The 16,967-nt window shown below is 43.1% G+C and overlaps 1 protein-coding gene across 3 annotated transcripts in view; it reads right to left on the minus strand.

Annotated features, from left to right (window-relative positions):
• ZSWIM7 (zinc finger SWIM-type containing 7) overlaps positions 1–16,967 on the minus strand; it is a 48,551-nt gene that overhangs the window by 23,025 nt on the left and 8,559 nt on the right. The window contains exons 1-3 of one of the 3 annotated variants that reach the window (XM_061561962.1): positions 16,094–16,202; positions 14,163–14,253; positions 6–106 (exon numbers count right to left, since the gene is read on the minus strand). In XM_061561962.1, the coding sequence (XP_061417946.1) occupies positions 6–81 (76 nt within the window). In that variant the 5' untranslated portion in view covers positions 82–106; positions 14,163–14,253; positions 16,094–16,202. Of the gene's footprint in view, positions 1–5; positions 107–14,162; positions 14,254–15,843; positions 15,892–16,093; positions 16,203–16,967 lie in introns of those variants that run through there. The other 2 variants (XM_061561963.1, XM_061561964.1) reach the window with 2 other exon arrangements.

The raw sequence follows: 16,967 nt of genomic DNA on the forward strand, positions 1-16,967 counted from the left end.
CTGACCTTTGCCCTTCGTTTGAAAGCTCCTGTGGATCTCGGCCAGCAGCTGCTCCGCCACGGCCGGCAAAATGCTCACCATCGTTTCCTTGCCGGTCGTCCCGCCGCTGTGGCAGAGAGAAAGACTGAACTCAAACCAGATGCAGTGCCCTGATCCTTGGACCAGCCTGGCGTTTGGATGAGGGGGGCCCTAGGGCTGTTATAATGTTGCCCCCCCCCCCTCTTTGTGTATATTCAATTTCTTCCCTTTACTGTTTTACTACCGACCATGCCCGGTGCCAAACGCGTCATTATTTCTTCATCGTTATCGTTATCATCATCAATCATGGTCAATCCACTGCTGGATGAGGGCCTACCCAAGCTGCTGCCACATATCACGATTCTGAAATGTATAAATCCACCAAGCACCTACACAGGAACTGATATTATTGCTCCATCTCGTTATGCCTATACTTTAATTATTTAAGTGCTAATTTTTAAATGTGATATACGAATTGCAAAGTTCAATCAAAGTCAAAACAGACAAAACAACTTGTAGTAATGCACAGAGATGCTATGGCTTTAACGACAAATTTACCTTTATAATCTATCATAGTGCAACTGGACTGCATTTCCAAGCCGTTTAACTCGATATTTTTGGGGTTCGTACAATCTGACACGATGTTACAAGCAAGATCCTGACACTTTCTTTGGACACCTGTGTTCAGTCATTCATCTGAAAACGCATATTGGGGCCCATTTCATGCGCTGTTACTGAAAGGCTCCCGTTTGTACAATATTTGGCAAAACGAGCCGACGACAATGGTGAGGATTGCGGTGAATTGCCGTAGCAGTGCGATGGACCTTAGCGGTTTGGTCTATATGTGGATCTGGCCCCCTGGGCACGTGCGTCAGATTGTCTGTCAGTGCGATCTACGTCAAGAAGCGCAGCATCAAGCTCAAACTTTATAAAAAGGTCACTGCACCTCGATACGATATTCTATATATATACACAATATATGGATTCAAAACATATATACATTTTTCGATTTAAAGCTTTCGTGACTGCAGGGATTCATCTTCTTGGTTCTTTTGGTAAAGTCACGTAGAAGGGTACTAATAAAATAATAAAAATAAAACATAATAAAATAATTCTCACGACGTTTCGGCCACAACGCAAACAGCCGTCCTCAGGTGAGCGGCCGTCCTCAGGTGACGGCTGCTTGCGTTGTGGCCGAAACGTCGTGAGAATTATTTTATGTTTTATTTTTACTATTTTATTACTTCCCTTCTACGTGACCTTACCGAAAGAACCAAGAAAACATATATCAAGTTCACATTCAGCCTGTGTTCATGAGCGTGCATTCATCGAGTTCCCTTGTTTCAAAATCCTGCACCTTACATCTTAGCCCGGCACGTGTTATTCGCCGACACAAATTCTGTACGCTTTAATCACGTTGAGTTATGTGTGCAAGTTGTGTACTGTACACACTTGATTGTGGTTTATAACAAGTCCTCAACATGTTTTCCATTAACCAACTTTTTGATGTTTTTTTTTTTACACAAAAACATTGAAGCGTCGCGCGCACGTGTGTGTGGGCGATGAGATTGGCACCGAAACGGACCAACAAACGAGGTTCACCATCTGCGCGTCGGATTTTGTTTGCATCAAAAAAACGAACGCCGTCAAGTGGCCTATGTATATTTGTCAAAGCCTGGTTCAGGCAGCAGACACGTTAAGATAATTTCCAGGAATGTTTGATGGCTGCTTATGTGACTTGATGCTTGTTTCCACTGCACGGGCTGACCAAGGGAAGAGCTTTAATCCGAACACTGCCCTTCCCTAAAGCGTCAACTCAATACCAATTCTGTCTGCTTCTCTCGCTCTCGGTGCGCTTGTACTAATCGACCAGAGCATCTGAGTCGAGCAGGGCAAGGAAACTCGCCGATGCACAACTTGCAATGTGAATCGTGAGAATGCTGCCAATGTCCAGTAGTACAGTATTGAGTTCCACACACGTACTCTTTTAAGTTGGTAGAGACTGCGGTTTTAGACAGTCGCTGGGGTAGTGCATGAACTGTGAACCAGAACCACTTTTCGGCTTCTTACGAATGATACGCTTCACTTACAAAAGCCAACTCGGTTACTCTACGCGGCAGTTCTTGCCCTAAACCGCCAAATCGGGTGGACGCCCCCTGCTGAAATGACAAGCCGCATTAACTTTTACACTCGCCATCACCCAATTTACACTCACAGAACTTGTGGTTGCATGAAACACATATCAATTGTTTTAGGAGGCAGAGCCTTATACAGCTGACCCTTGTTCAAGTCCAGGATATCAAGCCCTTCCTTTTGTATCCTCCGCTTGTGACTGCTTATTTCTCTCTATAAAACAAGTTCTCCCCCCATTTATATACATTTCTTGAGATGTGGTTGCATTTATAAGCTACGTAAATTCAAACTGTGTTGTGTTGTAACTGTATGCGGATAGTTAGATTATAATCATGAGATTGCACACCAGATGTTGGCTTTTCACTGTTCTAGCCTTGAACCCGGGATCTCAACATTTCTGGCTCAGTGCCCTTGCAATGCAATGGTTATTCAAAGAATATGGTGCACTGCAATTAATTAAATACATTTCATGAAAGCAATAATTAATTACTTAAATCTTTAACCAAATATGGCATTAATGTTTGCACGTAAAAAAAGTTTCCATGAAAAGGTGATACGTTACAATCTTAAACACTTAGCCATGAAAAACATTTAAATCTAAAGATGTAATTAAGAACATGTTATAGGTTAAAAATACTTTCTCATTGGGATTATGGTAAAAACACTTGGCATGGTGAAACATGATTGTAATCCAGCACTTTGGAGGCTAGGGTTGGTGAATTACAGATGTGTGAAACTCCCAAATTCACTGGGCTGAGGTGGCCTAGAAATGGGAGTACAGAAATTGAATTGAATCCATCTGTGCAGAGATTCTATGCTGAGTTGGTTTTCTCTGTTCTCTGGTTTCCTCTCACTTATGAAACATTCGCGAATTGAATTGCCAAAACTTTCCACTTAAATATAGCAGGACATTCCTTAAAAAATGTTGAGACTGCTTAAGGCTTCCCTGAAACAGCATTTTTATTCTTATAAACTGGTAAGATACTCCTGACCAAAACACGGTTCTGCTTTGTAGACACGTCTAAACGATTGTAACAAAAAAAAATCAATATTTTTTTTATTTACAACACGGCATTTGTTTAAAACATTTTTTTCCCCACCATCCACCATGGGATACCAGCGTGGCTTTTTAAAGTGCAGGCGTGTTGAGCAAGTCGGCCACCCGTGGTTCAGGTTTCATGATGCCAAGGACCCCAGGGCACAGTAGTGGACCAGGGTGGGGTGGTGGGAACCCTAAACATTCCGACCACATCGTAACAGGCCTCCAACCCCATCAAAGCACTGCCCATCTGACCCTCCTGCTCCCAGCCAGTGGTGGCTGGTCTTTAGCGGGCCGGTGTGGCCAGGTCCCTCTACTGGACATCTGTCAAAAAGAGCTTCATATCTCATAAGATTTCTCCAGGATAAATACAGATTCTGATTCTGAAAAAATAAAACATGTTTAAAATACTTACCTGCTCATTTTGAAGATTATAAACTGCATCTGCTTCCTTTCTCCACAACCTCCCCTCCCACACGGGTTTCTGTGCACCACCAATATATTTATTACTAGCTGTACTACCCGGCTTCGCCCGGGACTTGTATCCACCACGGCCGGCCGCCTTTGTCTCCCCAGTGGCAATGTTAATACGCCACACCAGTTACTCGTTTTGCGGCTGAGTCCCTCCCTCACCACTCTCCCTCCCTCACCACTCTCCCTCCCTCACCACTCTCCCTCCCTCACCACTCTCCCTCCCTCACCACTCTCCCTCCCTCACCACATACACAATACACACAGACATACATGCAGACACACAGAGACACACATAACACACAAACATACACACACATACACAGAAACACATACACACATACATACACACACACATACATACACACAAACACATACACACACATACATACACACATGCATGCGGACACACAGACATACACATAAACACATACACACATTCACATGACCCGGCTTCGCCCGGGACTTGGATCCACCACGCCCTTTGTCTCCCCAGTGCCGATGTTAATACGCCACACCAGTTACTCGTTTGAGGCTGAGTCGACCTAGGGGAGGTTCAAATAATCGTCACCGGTGGTGGCCGTGAGCGGGAATCGAACTCGGTTCGCTGGGTTGGTAGCGCAGCGTAGCGTTAAGCACTACACCCACTGCTCCTCACACACCACACACGCACAGACACACACACAGACACACACACAGACACACGCAGACACACACAGACAGAGACACACACACAGATAGCACGCTAACCACTGCACTACCGCTCCCCACACACCACACACGCACACACACAGACACACACACAGACACAGGCAGCACGCTAAGCACTACACTACCGTTCCCCCTACACAACACACGCGCGTGCGTCCATAGGTACACATACACGCGCTTGCTGCAGACACACACGACTTTCAGGGTGCGTACGGCAGTAAACGACTGAAATAATAAAGCGGCAATGCTGCGCAAGGAACGCCTTAGACCTGCAACACATTTGTGTAATGCGAGCGTAAACACACAAACACATGCAAACACATACACAATACACACACACACATACATGCAGACACACAGACAGACACATAACACACATACATACACACACATACATACACAGAAACACATACACACACATACATAGACACACACATACATACACACAAGCACATGCACACACGTACATACACACATACATACAGACACGCAGACATACACATAAAGACATAGAAAAAAACCCACATACATACACACACACACAAACACATACACATACATACACACATACATAGAGACACACAGACATACACATAAACACATACACATGACCCGGCTTCGCCCGGGACTTGGATCCACGATGCCCGGCCGCCTTTGTCTCCCCAGTGACGATGTTCACACACGACAGCAGTTACGCGTTTGAGGCTGAGTGGACCTAGGGGAGGGCCAGGTCCGTTTCAAATAATCGTCAGCAGTGGTGGGCGTGAGTTGGAATGGAACTGGGGTCGCTCAACCAGCTTAATGACTATTTGTACAAAGAACATATAAAGAATCGATTATAATAACCAGGCTACAGTCCACATTATAGACTGCCAGTACACGCAGTCAGCTTCATAAGCAGGCTAGAGTGTACATGATAGAGTGGCAGTACGCTCACCGAGCTTAATAAGCAGGCTACAGTCTACATGATAGACTGGCAGTACGCTGACCCAGCTTAATGACTATTTGTACAGTGAACATTTAATTAATCGATGTTTGGCGCGTTGGGTTTAAAAGTAATATTAATTGCACACATTGTGGTGGGGGTGGAGTGAAGAGTAGGAAAAACTTTGATGAATTTACCTCAGAGTGGCGTGGTGGGTGTCGAGGCCTAGTAGCGTGCAGAGCCTCCGGCCTGGCCTAAATTGCCCACCCGGCAGAGGCAGGGTACGGGTGGCGTGCCTTCCCCCCCCCCCTCAGCGCGCCAACAACACTGTGTAATGGATATTATTTAATTATTTACGGAGCCTATGAAAATGGCGAAGGCGTGGCTAGCCGTTGGCAGGGGCAACCGCCGTCCAATGAAACTGCAGCCCTTGGCGAAGGCGTGGTTAGCCGTTGCCAGGTCCAATGAAAGCGGCGAAGGCGTCGCTATCCGTTGCCAGGGGCAACCGCCGTCCAATGAAAGTGCGTATGGTCCGAAATCCACACACACACACAGACGGACAGACAGACATGCACGATTTTATATATATAGATTTCCTGACTGCTCCCAACCACTGCCCTTGTCTCATACCAACTGGTAGGGATATAAGGGGTCAACAATACTTGCACAGAAATTCTTACTTTCATGATACACTTATTAAGTAATGCATGTAAGAATATATTATTCCCCAATCGTATAAACTATACATATACGGTTTGTGAAAAACCCTGCAACTGCAATGGGTTTTAAATGCCGTGGCGAAAAAAATATTTTATACGTAAATCAATTAATGACCCACAAATCGTCGAAATTATTTGAATTATGGAGCGAGTGAATGATTCCATCCCCAATAACCACCAACACATGACAACCCCACATCGACTTCCTATATATGACCTTGCCTCCAAATACTCCCCACCGCTCCACAATAAATAAAACTGGGCTTCCATATACAAACATGGCCAGTGGCGTAGCTACACGGGGCGTGCAGGCGGTGCAACTGCACCGGGGCCCAAGGATGCGAGGGCTCAGGTGTGGGGCTACAAACAGGGAGGTAATTGGACAAGCCCCCCCCCCCCCCCCCCCAATTTTATTCCTTGCACCAGGGCCCATGCCAACGATGCAAAGCCACTGAAATAAAAATCCAACCATGCTGTGCTTTTACCAAAGCTCCCGCATGCTGTCTTCAAAAATGTCACGAGCCAATCCTCACCCGAACCACCTCAAAATCATCCTCAGCTCTACTCCTCCTGCCCCTCATCTCCCCAAAAGCCATTCAGCTCTGGGTGTCTTGCCTGCCTCGACCTTATTAATTATCAGCAGAAACATATGTCTGCATAAACAGGAGCTCCTGCCCAGCCCTCACTAGCTGCAGCAGAGGCCCCACTGCTGCCCAATCCCCCCTTCGTTTCCCCTGTCTCTTATAATTTCCTCAGTTATACGTTTGATCTGCGCAGAAGCCAACAAGGTGACTTGACTCCGCCGAAGAATGCGAGCCGATTTCAGAATGTATGCAAGCTGCTCTGAAGATGTGTTTTTTTACTCACTAACAGCCTTTGTCCCAACAGTCCATACAACTATAGGGGGATAATTATCTTTCGTGAGGTTTATTCCTGCTCATTTTGATTAATCACAATGTGCAGTTGCGGTTCTTACTAACGATGGACTGAACTAGAGGCCAACCGAAATTCGGTTTCGGTTTCGTCGCCGAAAGTTGGCAAATGGCCTCTTTCGGCATAGTTTCGGTTTCGGCCGAAACTGATATTGACTTTCGGTCGACATTCGTCAACCGAAGATCTATTTTTAGAACATAACGCTAGTTCTACGTCTATCACTCTGCCTATCGGCCGGTCAGTCGGCTCTAGGCAATCCAATGCAATAGGCTGCAAACACACACACACATGTCAGCAGCAGCAGCAGCTTGGGAGCGAGGTTACAGCCACAACCATGGTCTGCTAATGTATATACGACCGGTCAACAGACTGTCTGGCTGAAAACGGAAAAACTTTTGTTTCTTAACTATAAAATTCGTTTGTTTGGATATAATTACTAAGTAACACCTAAAGATTTGATATTTAGCGACTCTTACTGCAGGCTCTGAATGATTAGTTCTCGATCTATTTTTAATTAAAGTAGCATTGCATCATGACATATTTCATAAATGTTGTGTCCGGTAACTTCGGTTATATACCTTTCTGTTTCGGTCTCGGTCGAAAGTGTAGTTAAACTTTCGGTTTCGGCTTCTGTTTCGGCCGAAAGTAAATTTTTAACTTTCGGTCTGGTTTCGGTTTTGGCCGAAAATAAAACATATTCTATGAATCTGGTGGAAAGTAATTGGCTTCTAGAAAGGGTCCCCATTGCGTTTGCATTTGCTCATTCACCCTTGGGATAGAGTACTTCAAATGTCCTAGGGCATTTTTGAAGCCAAATATTAATCTTTGTTTGGTCTACAAAGTTCATTTCATTCTTGAAATTTGGTAAGTCTGACCATGATACAGAACATCTTAAGGAGTAGTCTGTAGTTTTTAGTAAGTGGTAGTTAGGGGTGGATGGCTTAGAAGACGGACTTCCAAGGTAGGAATAACCGATGCAGATATTATGCGGTTAAAGAATCAAATAACGGCTGAATATATTCTCATCTTTCTACGACCAAGAGCATGATCGTATGTTTGTGTGAATTTGGCCCTGTATGTATCCATAAAATTTGCACAATGTGGAGAAAAAGAAATTGTGAAATCCTCATTGGAGCTGATAGAATACCACGAAAAGCAGCTTTCCAGATGAGAATGCAATCTTGTTCTTGGATTGCACCAGATACGATTTTATTCCCAGAAAGATATTGTTCGAGGTCTGTGCGGGAGACCTCTGACCCAGGAGAAGCGAGTATACCCCTTAAAATCTATCATCACCCACCGATCCACTCAACCATTCCTCTAGAGGTCTTGGAAATTACCATAAGAACAAAGATGATATCCTCATTTGTATTTCTTTTCCCTTAGTCCTGGAGAAAAAAATGTGATCCTGGTCCAAAAGATCTTAGATTCCATGAATTCCAAAGTCTTTCCATAAACGGCAACATAATTCATTGAGTTCTGAGGCTTATTGGAGGGATTTATATAGATGTAGCAGTACGGCTTTTAACTTTTGATTACAACATGTGCTGACCTAACATGTGCTTTGGCTTTTAGTAATGTGAGCGATCTGCACTGTAAATAATTTATGCAGAAATTATGCTGGTCCTGCCAGTGACACAGCATGCATGCCACTCTGGCATAACAGGGTTCATTTAATGCGCATCACCAATCGATAACTGGGTCGCGAGGTGGGGGTGCTCAGCAACAGGAGTGGGCTGAAGGAATTAAAGGCTTAGTACATTATCCGCCTGCTTATCTGGCAACAGTTGTGGGATTGCCCAATATTCGACGAGCAGCGTATTAACCGGAGCGAGACGCCCCAAAGGAAACTCTCATCCCTCCAAGAATCGTTTGCTGCAAGTGTTCCACATCAGTATGCCCAGGGGATGTGTGGCAATTCACAAAGAGTACCCTGAAATTAGCATTACCATCCTAATGATATTTTTTACGCGGTATGTTTTTTCTTCTTGCAATTTGTGCATTAACCAAAAATTAAGCAGTCATTTTAAACTGCCGATTGCCCCACAAAGCTGGCAAAATTAATTAAATTGGGAAAATGAGGCAATTCATGTCATAGGTTTAGCCTATTGGTTTAAAATAAATAGCAAACAAGGTTACATTAAAATTAAACTGGAAATTGCAATCGATGTTATTAGATGTATTAATATGCACTGATGGAGGTGGCAGCATGAAAAAGTGGAGGTGTATCTTTTTAAATCCTTTATATTAAGTTCACTTGCTTGCTTGCTTGCTTACGACCGTGCAAACCTTTCGGTCGTTTTTTAACCCACTTCCCGTGATCCAATCGAGTGGACATTTTCCACACAGACTCGTTGTGCGTGACAATTAATGTTCGTGAAAATTTGTTTCCAAAATTTTACACTTTTTAGGACAAAAATATTATATTTAATTACCAATTGCTTAATGGTGCAATGCAATCATCTGACCCATAGGTGGCAGCCATCTCAAGCCAGAGGACGAGAGGACTCAAGCCGCCACGCATATAAAGGATTTATAGTGAAAAACTTTGTTTTTACTGGTTATACTTATTTTAAAGTGTATGTCAGCTACCTGGAAAGATATGTAGTCAAATTACAAGAGCTTTCGATGGTACTATGGCATTCATGGCTATGGGTCACTCAATTTGAAATGATGAAGCACAACTAAAAGTGACACTATGAGGTCTCCTTTACCACTGGCAAAATATAGTAATAGGTTTTTACCCTTTCAACTGGTACAAAACTTCGATTTAAAGCTTTCGTGACTGCAGGGATTCATCTTCTTGGTTCTTTCGGTAAAGTCACGTAGAAGGGAAGTAATAAAATAATAAAAATAAAACATAATTAAACAATTCTCACGACGTTTCGGCCACAACGCAAGCAGCCGTCCTCAGGTGAAAACCAGGTCCGTCGAGGCGACAGAGTCTGAATGAAACAGCACACGGGCTTAGAGCATATATGCTCTAAGCCCGTCAAAAGGCGTCATCTGGTCCAACACCAATGGAGACTGGGCTCCAAGAAAAGCTGTCTCGGGTGTGGACCAATAAACTTCAAGGACAGTGCATATCATTTTCATTATCAGAGTTGTTTCTTTTTGTTTGCATTTTGACTGCTTGTGTTGTGGTTATTGCAAACATGATCCCTTGTATAAAGATGTCAGTTTTGTATCAGTTGAAAGGGTAAAAACCTATTACTATAACTAAAAGTGAGTTTAATGAATGCAGCTATACTGGACTGAAACAGTTACTTTATTTCTACTTAATTATTAAAATACAGTACTCTGTCGAGTAAAGCCTGCCATTGCCTCAACTAGTGGTTGAGAATAATGTGCAAGTGAAACGAAAATAAATATTTTCAAATGGAAATTTGCATAAGTAGAATTCAATATTATACAAAAAATACTTTAATTTAAATTCTGAAATACATTCATCAAGGGCTTAATTTCTCGCAGAGTATTTTCCAGGTCGCTGGTACACTAAAGTAGATAGGCACTAGACTTAGCTACAGCCATAACAAGTGGTATACTGAATCTGGTGTCATTTACCTGCCTAAAATTAATCCCTGCATTCGTTTTTACAGCAGAAAACATTTCAATATACAAAGGGAGTAACGTTCAAGACAAAAAAAAAATCCCTAATGTCACTGTCATGAATAAACATTTGCTATAATTATGCACATTTCAGTCACGAGGAATCACAGCAGTTTGCCTTTTTTCAAATAGAATTTTGACCTGAGCAGCTCAAAATGAAGAACATTTCAGCGCAATATTTTCCTTCTCATCTGAAAAAGGTCATCGTGTCACACTTGGTAAAGGTCCGAGCTGGGTTAGTGTGGCTGCAGGGTCACAATCCCAAAGCACGCATGGACGCATGCACACATGGGGATCCAAAGGAAGGCGGACAAGAAAATCACATGCAGACATAAGCCCACTTTGTGACTCACTCGGCACGATGAATATGCAACAGACCTCAAAGACGCCGCCACTGCTGCTTCAATCTCGGCGCAGATTCTTTTGAATGCCAGGATTTGTTGCTTAGTTCTTTGTTTGTTTAAAAAGTGCCATTTTTAGCAATGAATCGAAATGTGCTAACAAAAAACACACAACTGGTTCACAAGCTGTGTGAATCACATTTTGTGAAAGTTCCCATTGGTACACATCCAGGAATATTACGCGCTTTGTGTACAACATGCTAAAAATGATAAATAATGTCATCCAGGATCTTCGTAATGCCAATTTGTGAAGCGTGTATTGCCCCACCTCTTCAATTAGCAACAGCCTGCTATTCTTGATTGGTGGCTTGCTGCCAGTATGCTGCCTGCATGCTGCCTGCATGCTTGTGGTTACACAATAAACAGGCATATTCATTTATAACTTACAAGTCTAAATATATATGAGATTTCTGCAATTCTCACCATTTAACATTTAACTGTGACATATTCCCATTACTAGATAAACATATTTTCAATTTTGTGCAAACACACACTCCAAACTATATTGGGAATTATGGAGTAGATTTGTATTTATCTTTATTTATATTGTATTATAATTTAATCTGAATCATGATAGAAGACAACGAAATGTCCATTATAAACTCTCAAAAGAAATGTGCACCACCTACTGTGAGAGAATGACCCACAGAAGTTGATATCACAGAACTGCTTCTTGAGATCACTTTAAGTGATCACACAATGGTACTGGAATTTCCTGCTAGAGTTGGGATTTTGCCAACATGACTTTAAAACTAAATTGAACTTGATGGGATTTTTCACGTGCTTGCAATTGGTGGCCAGACTAAAACCATGAACTTGTTACACTTGAGAACCCGATTTCAAATCAAAATTTGAAACCCAGGATTTCAGCAGACCTGGTTTAGTACTCTGACCCCTGCAATAGCTGGCAATCGTTGTGGCACACAGGGTTTAAAAAAAATAATATATACGTAAAGATTAGACAAGGCAATCCATTTATAGATACCCGACTGATTTCTAAAAACCCTCTTTCGTCTCAACAGGTTTTAATGAAAGCAATGGATGTATATCTTGCAGAGAAACAGAGATTTAATACATGTCGAAAGATTGGTGGAAGAAATATAGAGGCTTTAAAATGAAATGTTATCTAATATTCCTGTTATTTTCTTGCGGTATCTGCAGAAAATTTTGGCTTCAGAATTCAACTCATGTATCCTACAGAACACGGCTTAGTTTATAAATACATCACACCTGCAAGCGTATACAGCTACCGATGTTTTCCCACCGCTCAGCCAAACTGCCAACACTCGAATTTAAAAGTTGCAATAGGATCTCCGATGCAATTGGCTTTTATATGGTGCGATGGGCGGACCTCCAATACGACATTTGGTTTGCTGATCTGGTGCAACAATGTGGACGCTTATGATGAATGTGACCATAACCTCTCGCAATGGCTGGGAGCCAAGCACGCACTGCATCCTAAGGAAAAAAAAATCTGTACCAAGAAATGGAGAGATGTGTTTATTATTCGCCCGCATACAATTTCATAAACAAATACAAATCAGCGTGACTCCGCCTACCACCCACACAAAGACCTCTTGCGTCACACAGGAGGTTGCACGCTCAAATGCAGCTTGCTTCGTGATCATGTTATCCTACAGACATTATAGCCTGTCTAACTCATAAGCTACAAATATTCAACTGGCGGCCTACAGGCTACATCTGGCTCGCAAAGAATCTTGGAGTGGCCTGCCAAGAGATATACGTAATATACAGGTTAACGATATTAAACAGAGCTAAACATGAGACATAGATGACAGAGTGTAGACAAGAGATGAGTATTATTAAGTTGAAAGGTAGTTAAACAAGTGATTGAAATTAAAGAGCTGCAGATAAGAGATGAAGGTTAGTGAGATGACAGTGAGATAAACGCGAGAGATGAGACCTGGAGGCGCGCGGTACAGATTAGTCATCACCTGCATAGAATACTGCTTAGGTGTTTGCTATTGTGTTGCATAGCGTGCCCACATTATAGGGTTATACCGGGTGTTGTTCTGCATGATGTCCGACATTTCGCTCCATGTGCTGGGAGCTTCTTCAGAAACTGAATGCTCATGCCAAATAACATGCGGTACAACCCCAAAAACACATCGAAGAGCTATTCCTGTACTGTACAAACATCATGAAATCACGCCGTCTGGCGTAATTACGTATGTGGCCCACCATTAAATGTCAATTTAATTGACTCACCGGAAAATATATTTAAGGAATCCTGCCATAGGCTGATCACAACAAGTATCTTTTGGGAAGGGGGTACTCTTTGTCCACCAATAATTATATTCCAATTATGCTGTCAGCATTGTCATGTGAAAAATAAATATTGCTTAAGTCTCCCAGTGAATGCACTTTGTATCGGATAATTCCCCTGGATGATGAATCATAACTCTGAAGTAACCACATGAGGTTTTTTTTTTTAATCCACACCAGTGGACATGCATTTCATGTACCCAGCAAAATGTTCATCACATGTCAGTTAAAACAACGTTTTTTTCACAGGGCTGCAATAAGTAAAACAAGGTGCAGTACCAAATTTCGTTCTGCATTTAATAGCTTTATATATGTTGCCATTTGTGACTCGGCGTAGACCATTAAGTTGTTATTTTTAAAATGCTGTTTCATTAGAGGTGCATAAAACCTGGACCTCGAACCCAGGTCTTCAATACTGTAATATTGGCTCAGTGTTATGATGTGGTATAATGTACATTCAATTGTCAAACTATTTACACAATGCAGTCACATGCCCTTTCTTTCAGAATGCTATAGTTAATTTTGTTACAGCTATTATTTGTCCAATTTCAATTATGTGAAAAAATAAAGTGTTCAGCTCAGACTTATTATTTCAAGTTGTAAGCACCATTAAGTTAAACATCTCTCTGACAAGAATGACCACGGCCCAAGATCATTGGCAGTGGCAGCACAGGACATAGCAGGGTGGGAATGTGCAAACAAAAGCAAAAACATTAATTATTTACACGAAACATGCCTAAACTTACTGAAAACAGGATGAATAGTGCTTAAATAAATACATGTGCAAAAAAACAATTCACAGACGTGTGACACTGAATTTCTGCCATTTTCATTACTAAACATATTTTGCAATTATGCATATATATTAAAAAAAACTTGGGAACTGAGCCGTGACACCAACACACACACTGGCTTACGTTCGGTAAGGTCACGGGGTCTTCAATGTCCACTTCACACGGCAGACTTTTGACTCGGCACAATGCTGGCTCAGGGGGCAAGCGTGTCAAGCTGTCAAGAAGCAAGGACATGTGCTTAAATATTAAACGGACCCACGTCGTTAAACTCATACATTAAATATGGCTACTTTGCCAACTCAACTGTTTGTGCACTGTAAAGTTGTTTCGAAAATCAATGGGACCGATATAAAAAAAATGTATGCAATGCGCCGAATCAAGGCCGCACCAAGCCGTGGAGAAATCCCATGAGCTGTAAAGCTCTTTTCACAGACGTCCAATTTTGATAAAGCTTTCGTGACTGCAGGTATTAATATTCTTGCTTCTTTCGGAAAAGTCACGTAGAAGGGAAATAATAAAACAATAAAAATATTAAACAATAAAAATTCTCACGACGTTTCGACTGCAACACAAGCAATCATCATCAGGTGTGAAATCCACAGCAAGAAAATTTGAATAAAATTGTTATTTCAAATGTTGGAGATGGCAGCGTTCCTTGCCTCGATGGCCCACAGCGGCTCACTGTGGAGATTCAAATGCAGTGATTCAATACGTGTTTTGCTTTGGCGTTGAAACCCTATAAATCCGTCAGAGATACCACGTAGGCTGATGTCTATAGTGGTACAAATGTAGTGCAGCAGTGCACAGATTGAGAGAGCACACTGAGATTACGTTTTAAAAAATACAGTAATACAAAATTACATTATATAGGCAGCGTTTGGGGAAATTTTAAGTCAAGATCTGCTTTGCCCAAAATGTTGTCATCCACTTTTCCTTTTATGGTAGTGTTATAGACTAATAGATTGAGTTTGTGTAATATGTGATTTGTGCTCCAATGCCAAAGTAGAATCAACACTTTTTTGGGTACATTTTATATTCATATTCTTGGTTCTTTCAATAAAGTCACGTAGAAGGGAAATTTAAAAACTTCTCACGACGTTTCAATTGCAACACAAGCAATCATCATCAGGTGTGAAAACCACAGCAATACAATGTATTATTTCCCTTCTACGTGACTTTACCGAAATAACCAAGAATATAGACGTCCAATTATCAGACCAGACCTCGCCACGCAGGTCATTGGGGGGATTGGTGAAGATGCCAGGAGTGGCTGTGTTCGCTGTGCCCACATATTTCAGTACAGGACTTGCAATAATGAGGATGTTGCCGTAGATGTGTTAAGATTATAAGTCCAGTGACTTATAAATGAAATAAAGAAGGGGCTTTCAGTCCAGAACTCGCCAGTTAAATTCGACCTCGGCGCGCTAATTTAAGTTGCGTAATGTTTTTAAATGCCCACCTCTGTCCACCCAACAGTATAAATGGATATACCAGTTACGTAGGTAGATATACAAGTAGATATACCAGTTACGTAGGTAGATATACAAGTAGATATACCAGTTACGTAGGTAGATATACAAGTAGATATACCAGTTACGTAGGTAGATATACAAGTAGATATACCAGTTACGTAGGTAGATATACCAGTAGATATACCAGTTACGTAGGTAGATATACAAGTAGATATACCAGTTACGTAGGTAGATATACCAGTAGATATACCAGTTACGTAGGTAGATATACCAGTAGATATACCAGTTACATAGCAAGAAAAAACTGCTAAAGTAAGCCTACTTCATCTTACTTCTTGCTGTGGTTGTCCCACCTGATGTCGTGATCTATTATTTTCCTACCTACGTGACTTTACCGAAAGAACCAAGAATATGAATCCCTGCAGTCACGGAAGCTTTAAATTAGAATCTTTAACCGTCAACTAAGGGGTTAGGCGACGTTTCGGCCGGCTGGCCTTCTTAAAGATTTTTTTAAAAACCCACAGAATATAGCATTAACGTTAATTAATGGATTATATCACCGATTCACACGTAACGTATTACCTCTGAGACGTATGAATAGTGAGCGCGTTACATTCGCCAAACGTTAAAGCGTGCAGCGATCCATTCGATTTTCACGACATCGGTAGCGGCGACAACAGCTATAAAAAAAAAAAATTGGCGCCAAATTATTAACCAATGGGGTCTCGCGTAGGGACGTCATCAAGACAACGCCCACCAAGCTCCGTGCTGTCATTGGTCGCCGTTGTCCAATAGCAACGCGGCAACGGTGGGGCGGTGTGGGTACGCCCCCCCCCCTTCTTCTACCCCCCCCCTCCTTCTCCCCCCCCTTCTCCCCCCTCCTTCTCCCCCCCCTTCTCCCCCCTCCTTCCCCCCCCCCTTCTCCCCCCTCCTTCTCCCCCCCCTTTTCCCCCCTCCTTCCCCCCCCCCTTCTCCCCCCTCCTTCTCCCCCCTTCTTCTCCCCCTTCCTTCTCCCCCCCCCTTCCCCCCCCTCCTTCTCCCCCCTCTTTCTCCCCCCCCCTCCTTCTCCCCCCTCCTTCTCCCCCCCTTCTTCTCCCCCCTCCTTCTCCCCCCCTCCTTCTCCCCCCCTTCTTCTCCCCCCTCCTTCTCCCCCCCTCCTTCTCCCCCCCCTTCTTCTCCCCCCCTTCTTCTCCCCCCCTTCTTCTCCCCCCCTCCTTCTCCCCCCCTCCTTCTCCCCCCCTTCTTCTCCCCCTTCTTCTCCCCCCTCCTTCTCCCCCTCTCTCCCCCCCTTCTTCCCCCCTCTTCTCCCCCCTCCTTCTCCCCCCCCTTCTTCTCCCCCCTCCTTCTCCCCCCTCCTTCTCCCCCCCTTCTTCTCCCCCCTCCTTCTCCCCCCCTCCTTCTCCCCCCTCCTTCTCCCCCCTCCTTCTCCCCCTCCTTCTCCCCCCTCCTTCTCCCC

Source organism: Lethenteron reissneri, chromosome 28, assembly GCF_015708825.2.
Source record: "Lethenteron reissneri isolate LAM-NWPU_2019-01 chromosome 28, ASM1570882v1, whole genome shotgun sequence".
NCBI lineage: Eukaryota > Metazoa > Chordata > Hyperoartia > Petromyzontiformes > Petromyzontidae > Lethenteron > Lethenteron reissneri.